Source organism: Vitis riparia, chromosome 4 (assembly GCF_004353265.1).
Source record: "Vitis riparia cultivar Riparia Gloire de Montpellier isolate 1030 chromosome 4, EGFV_Vit.rip_1.0, whole genome shotgun sequence".
NCBI classification, from domain to species: Eukaryota; Viridiplantae; Streptophyta; class Magnoliopsida; order Vitales; family Vitaceae; genus Vitis; species Vitis riparia.
Genome location: NC_048434.1, coordinates 9,287,936 through 9,295,012, shown reverse-complemented (window position 1 = coordinate 9,295,012; position 7,077 = coordinate 9,287,936). Strand labels below are relative to the sequence as shown.

At 36.4% G+C, this 7,077-nt stretch overlaps 1 protein-coding gene across 2 annotated transcripts; it reads left to right on the top strand.

The window, feature by feature from the left end:
* Positions 1 to 461: 461 nt before the first annotated feature.
* Positions 462 to 5,990, top strand: LOC117912352 (beta-catenin-like protein 1). 2 transcript variants are annotated; one of them, XM_034826905.1, is made up of 6 exons: positions 462 to 546; positions 806 to 902; positions 1,127 to 1,190; positions 1,309 to 1,365; positions 5,733 to 5,770; positions 5,882 to 5,990. In XM_034826905.1, exons 1-6 carry the CDS (start codon positions 468 to 470, stop codon positions 5,973 to 5,975), a joined length of 429 nt encoding a protein of 142 aa, XP_034682796.1. In that variant the 5' UTR covers positions 462 to 467; the 3' UTR covers positions 5,976 to 5,990. The 2 variants fall into 2 exon arrangements, with proteins under 2 accessions (XP_034682796.1, XP_034682797.1); XM_034826906.1 differs by lacking the exon at positions 5,733 to 5,770 and having other exon boundaries at positions 5,882 to 5,989.
* The last annotated feature ends 1,087 nt before the right edge of the window (positions 5,991 to 7,077 follow it).

The window sequence follows — 7,077 nt, the reverse complement described above, 5'->3', positions numbered from 1 at the left end:
CTGTTTGCTCTTTTTGGTATCCAATGGGTGCAAGCTGCTACAGTTAAGGAGGCTTTCCTAGAGTGGCATGGTCCCTTTGTGTCAAAGGTCGTTTGAGAATGAAGAGCATTCACATCATTATTTGAAGATTTTTTCCTAAGTATTTTTTTTAATGGGTGAAGATGTACATAGAGATAGGTTCATGTCTTTATTTGATTTTGTAGAGTGGTTGGATTCTTGTTAAGAGAGAGTGTGTTTTTGTGTTCTCTCTGGTTCAATGTGCTTTTTGGCTTGTTTTGTATATACATTTTGTGTACTTTGTTGCCTCATTTTTGGCGCTTTTTAATATAGTTGCATTAGTTGCATTTGTTGCATTTGTTGCATATTGTTATATGTATATATATATATATATATATTTTAATTGCTTGATTTTGTCCAATTGGAAGGTTATGATTTTATGATTTATTCATGTCTTTTTTCAGATTCCTATGAGCAAGAAGAATAAGAAAGAACGCTACCAAGAAGAGTTAGAAGAGCGTATTATATCATTGATTGCATCATTATTTGGTAAGAAGGCAAGTGAATATCATGACTCATAGTTTCTTATTTATATAAATATTCATATACTCTGAAGAGGAATATTGTCTTCATCATTTTGTGCTCAACTGGTAGAATTTCATTACCTAAATATAGAAGCATGTAAATTTGTATTATATTGGATTTATTCATTAGCATGCACTATCCATTAGTTTCATAGTTTGTAAGTGCATTCTTTTCATCTATAATGATAACAGTCAATTGAGTTTATCGGGTATGTCCTTTGCAGGTGGAATCTTGAGGGGTTCTAGAAGGGATAGATTGTTAAGTAAGTTTGTGGAAAATGAGTGTGAAAAGATAGACCGTCTTATGGAACTTTACATAAGGTGCTCACTGGCTCTTTGTTTCTATCTTTTAATAAGTGAAATGACTTCTTGAATTGCTTTAGTTTATACTTATCAACAACCATGTCTCCTTTCTTCCCCACACCTAATGGTAGAACACAACTACAAAACACACGCAGACACACCTCCATCCACCCACGCACCTCTGATGGGGAGCTTTTGTGTAAGGCTTATATTAGAATCTCATGAACTTTAATCCTTTTCAGATATTCGGACAGAGTTAAAGCTGAGACCAAAAGGATGAACCAACTTAAACTTGATGATTTAGAGGTTGTTTAACTTTTCTTTCATAGTTTCCTTTTTGATTAGCATAGTAAGAATATAAATCCATTTTATGATGACTTCCTCTTTTATTTAGTGCTAAATGTTTGTGCCTTGCATTTAATAGATGGATGAAGATGAAAGATACAATCGACGACTAGAGGCTGGACTTTACACTCTTCAGGTTAGTGGTTTTCTTTGGACATGTTCCTATGAACACTAATTAATTGGCATGAATTTGCAGAATTTTCTAGCTCACATATGATAACATTGTGCTACTTTATTTATAAATAAGAGTATAGAAAGAAGCCACTAAGCTATTGTAATATATTCTACAATGAAATGTGCAGGTAAGGGAATTATTTGTAAGTCGGAAGTTGAGAAGGCTTTTGATCATGTCAATTGGGACTTCTTATTAGTAGTTTTGGATAAAATGAGTTTCGGCCTTAAGTGGATAAGTTGGATCAAGTGGCGCATGTCAATGGCCTGTTTCTCTGTTTTGGTAAATGGAACCCTTTCTGATTACTTTTAGAGTTCTAGAAGGTTAAGGCTAGTGATCCTTTATTTCCATATTTGTTTAACCTAGCTATGGGGGCTCGTTCTTCTATTCTAAATAGGGAAAGCAGGGGGGATTCATGTCATGTATCTCAATTAGGGGGAGAGGAGGAGATGGACTGGAGGTGTCCCATTTACTATTTCCTGATGACACTCTTATCATTTATGATACCTCAAATGGGAAATGTGAAGTACTTGAATTGGACTTTCATGTGGTTTGAGGCAATCTCAAGCATCAAGATCGATTTGAGGGAAGTGAGTTAATTCCTAATGGGGAGATTGCTAATATGGAAGAACTTACTAGTCTTGTGGTACAGAGTGGGAACCCTTCCTTCTAGATATCTTAGTCTTTTGTTGTAAGCTCCTTTCAAGTCAACTCAAGTGTGGGATGTGATTGAGGAGAGATTTCAAAAACAATTTGCTATGTGGAAAAGATAATACTTATTAAAGGGAGGAAGACTAGCTTTGATTAAGAGTACCCTTTCTAATTTGCCAATTTACTTCTTGTCCCTCTTCACTATTCCTGGCAAAGTAAGTTTGAGGCTAGAAAAGATCCAAAGGAACTTCCATTGGGGGAAAAACCCTTGAGAGCAAGCCACATTTGGTAAATTGGTCACTAATTTGCCAAGAGAACCAAAGTGGGGTTTTGGGTATTCTACCTTTAGCAAAGCTTTGCTTGCAAGTGACAATGGAGATTTGCTTGTGAGAGTGACTCCCTTTGGAGGCAGATAATTTCAAGGAAGCATGGGAGGAAGTGGGGTATGGTGCTCTAGAGGAGTGAGGACAGGGTATGGGATGGGAGTGTGGATGGCTATTAGAATTTTGAAGTGGATGGGAAGACTTTAAACTTATAACGATCTTTAGGGTAGAACATGGGTAGAGAGTAAACTTTTGGATGGATAGGTGGTGTGAGGAGCGAGGATGAGCCCTTAGATGAGGGCTTTCTCCACGCTATTCTCCATTGTATCTACCAAAGATATGCATGGGTAGCTAAGATGTGGGATGGCCTATGAGGATGATTTCTCAAGATGGTCCATTGTTGGAGTCCCCTCTCATAAGATCTCCCAAGGGATCAAAGAGGAAGGAGTCTTTGGTTCCTTAAAGGGCATTGGCCTACTCTTCTAATGATTTGTCCATTTCTAAGTTGGTGGCATTTAGTTGGTTTCTAGGCATGTTAATTGAGGGGTTTTAAGCAAAGATATTAGCGCTTATTAGAAAGGAGGCATGGGGAAGAAGACGAAGGTTCCAACAAAGAAGAGGAAGGCCTTAACATCTTCAAAAATTGAGAAGGAACTTTGAAAATTAGAATACTTTATGAACTACAAAGGAACAAAAGGAAAAGAAAGTAGGAATGGAAAGGATGGTTAAGAATTAGGAATGATGAAAAGAGACATCATCGATGGATTTTAGAATTCTTTTTGTAATTTAAGAAAGGCTAATGATGGGGATAAAAGGAAGATTATTTAATCTCTCATTAGGTCTTAGAAAGTTGATAAGGCATGTTTGTGGGACATAAAGATAAAGAAATGTCAATGGAGTTGGTGAGGAGCCTAGGGGTAGGAAGACTTTTAGATTGATAGTAAATGCTTTGGGGGCAATTAGTGGTATTGTGGTCTCTTGGAATGATAAAGATTGTTGGAATTAGTTGGAATGGAAATAGGTCGAAAGGATGGGTGACCATCATTTTATGAGCCTCATTTACCCTTCACCTTTGCACTATGAGTTATCCTTTGCTAGCCAATTGGACCATTTCTACATATGTAGCCTTCCACACCTTTCTCACCTTCACTTTTATTCTAAGAGGGGCCTTTTGGTGTACCTTTATACATGGGCAAGGCATTTTGGTTATGGACCTCGTGACCCAAACATCTTAGATATTCATCCATCATGATCATTAGAGTCATTTTGCTTAGCCATTTTCATATCATTTGGATTCTAGTGACTCGATCCACTTTCTGCGTCCCTAGTTTCACTTTTTGGAGATTTTGGTTCTTATGTATACATCCCTAGTTTTCGCTGTTAGGAGATTTCGGTTATAGCAATCATGTCCCACATTCTTTGCTTTTAAGAGATTTTAGTCATCTTGATCATGCCCCTAGTTTCACTTTTAGGAGATTTTGGTTATCGTGGCACCTTCCTAGTTTTTTATTTTTAGGAGATATTTGTCATCGCCTTCACATCCCTCATTTTATATGCAAAAAGATGGGATGCAGTCTAAGACCCAAACTACTTAAAAGAAACTTTAATAGATGAGAAGCAGTTTGAGCCCGAAATCACCTAAAAGATAGAAACCAGGAACGCTGGTGTGATGACTGCAATTTCCTAAAGAAACAAAATTAGGGATGCGGTCACAATGGAGGAAATCTCCTAGAAGTAAGAATCAAGGATGCAATGTTTGAAATCCCCTTACACATCTACCCACTAAAAAAATGCTGCATGCACTCTACCCTCTGTATCACCTCCTTTTCTTGTAATTGGATCCACATTATGTCTCCCACCTCAAACTGAGCCTTTCTTTTCACTACTGTGGCGAACACTCCCTTCACATTCCAAAGTATTCTTCCCACCATTGTTGAGGATCGTCCTTCCAAAAGCGCTTTCTTAGACACTAAAGCAGGAGGACTCACCTAGATAGGATGGTTTACCCCAAGGCCTTTCTTAGTAGGAACACCAACAAGAACTTGTTTGCTTTCCCAATACACATGGCACATTGAAGGAAACGACTTGGCTCTGTTATGTGCAATTCTAGAAGGTATCCCCTTCCCATTTCCTTCTAAACCTTGCGGTGGGGTTTTCAACATTCTCTCTTCTGCAATGTATGCTTTGTGTCTGTTTGCCTTTTGTTAATATATTCCTTGCTTATTTATCAAAAAAAAAAAAAAAACATTCTCTCTTCTGCAAGCTTCTACTCCTAACAACCAAGAGCTCCGCGAACTTCATCAAATTGAGGAACATCTACCTCTCTCTAGATCTATACCTTTTCACCATCCCTTGATCTCTTCAATAGAAAATTCATAACTTGGATTCCACTCCAAACCAGGCCTTTCTACCAATGGTCATGGGCTTTTTGAATTTAATGGATGTCAACACGACATCTATTTCTAATTCCTTTTTTGATAGGTAAAGCAAAAGTACCTGGCCAGCTGGAAAAATTGGAGTAGATATAAAATTTCAACAGGTAGACCCTAGACATAGAATATGTATGCATGTGTGTGTTTTAGGTTTGGTTTTGTTTTGTTTTGCTTTGCTTGTGTTGTGTATGCATGATTTATAGTACATTGTGTGGTGCTTTTCTTATGCTCTAAAGGCACATCACTTTCTTTTCAGTGGTTTTTTATGTGTTGGTGAGGCTGTCAAGCAATAGTCCATAAGAAGGAAAGTTTTGTTGTTGAAATGATCAAAATGTTTAAGGTTCAACCTTCACATTTAGCCTGTTAAGGAGTTGTCTTAGATCCAAAAGGCCAGAAGTAGGAGCCAAATTGCTTCATTTGTTTATGAAAATTCAATTCCATCTTTGTTGCATGAAGTATGGAGTTACATTTCTGGATTATATTGTCCTTAATGAGTATGGGTCTGCTTATGGATTTTAACGGGGTGCTTTTCTAAAAATGAAAATGATATGTGATAAAAAAGGCATGAATGTGTCACATGTTTTTATGAACAAAAAATATCATCCTTTTGGATCTGGGATATTCTAATTCCAGTTTTACATGGACTAGAAAAATGGTTGTGGTCTGAGCTTAGCAATGATGGCTTGACAGAGTATTAGCAATTTTGGTTTGATGAAATTATTCAGTCATGGTCTTCCATTCTGTTGTCTCCAAAACCATACTGAAAGTTAATCATGATAAGCTAAGTCACTTCTATGAATTTCATCCCAAGATCCTATATTTAAAATCTTTTTTTTTTCTTTCAATTTTAAGCATTGGATTTTGTTGTTCTGCTTAGAGCTTTCAATATTTTCCTCGTTAATGCGTAAACCTTTTTATCCTGCAGTTGATTTCAATCATTTTGAGTCATCTTTGGTCTTCTGAGTAAGTTTTTGCTTCCAAATTATATTCTTATCTGTTTGTCTATGTGGCGTTATTTACATATTTGATCATGATTTTGCTTGATCCCTCTGTTTGACTTTGCTAATGCTTTAGGAATCCCCGGATGCGAGCGAGAATTGAACTACTACTCAAGCAGCAAAGAATTACCAAAGAGGACATCATAGATATACTTCAGGTAATTTTTTGATATTATTAACCATCTATTTATTATTTTGTTTTTTTGAAGTTTATTGCATATTTATATTTTATAGATGATGGTCATGCTTTTGAAGTTTGATATTGATGTAAACTGGGTAGTCATCAAAGTGGTGATAATTCATTCAGTTTGGATCTTTGGTTAAATTGTCAAAAACATTCATTATATAAATTTTATGGAAAACAGTTTTTAGTAATAAACCAATTTCAGTTATGTCCTTTTGGACTCGTTTTAATTTAATGTATAGTTTTTACCTATAAAAGAGAGTAATAAGCAAATTTCTTGGAAGAAATTGTTATTCTGTTATGCATATGACTTCTAAAAGTCAAAAATTGCAGGATATGTCTTTGGCTATGGACATGAAATAATTCAATAAGAACTTCACACAATCAACATAGGCTTTAAGTGCTGAGTTTGAATGTAGGTCTTTAGACTCTAATTGTTCAGGACATATCCAAATCAATTTGATTCAGTAATTCTCTCTCTCTCCCCCTCCCTCCCTCCCTCCCTCCCTCCCCAATTACTTGAATCATCCACATGTTCCCTTTTTCCATGCCGTTTTATTTAGAGCCGCATGCTGCATAAAATCATTTGCTGTATGTCTTTTCCTTTTCCCCAAGTTTGATAGGCAGGCAGAAGACATGATCTGAATCTTCTATGAAACCCATAAGGGAAAGGTTAGCTCTCTAAGAGCCAAAGCCATTTGAAAAAAGGGTTTTAGGAGAGACTCTTTCAACAGTTGATACGAATTTTCCTTCTTGGAAATTCTGTTGTCGTGCTTGTTTCATATACACCAAAACAAGAAAAAAGCACCAAATTCCACATTTTCCTCAGATTTTTTTTAATTGCATTTTAGTTCTGGTTCAGCTTAGAGGAAGCAATCTGAGTGGATTTTGGAAAAATCCATTGTAGATGAAATAAAGCTAGAACAAGGTCTCAAAGCTTCCAGGCTTTGGCACTATGAACTAGAATATGACTAGCTAACTCCTTCACCTAATACAAATAACACATGTTGACCAATGTCCATTCTCTTTTCATCAGCTGATCAACTGTCAAAATCTTCTCCCAAATGGCTTCCCATATGAATAAGCAA

Coding starts and splice junctions, on each gene's coding strand:
- LOC117912352 (XM_034826905.1), top strand. CDS start 468: ATGAGCAAGAAGAATAAGAAAGAACGCTACCAAGAAGAGTTAGAAGAG. Junction 547..805: donor ATTGATTGCATCATTATTTG/GTAAGAAGGCAA, acceptor TGTCCTTTGCAG/GTGGAATCTTGAGGGGTTCT. Junction 903..1,126: donor CTTATGGAACTTTACATAAG/GTGCTCACTGGC, acceptor AATCCTTTTCAG/ATATTCGGACAGAGTTAAAG.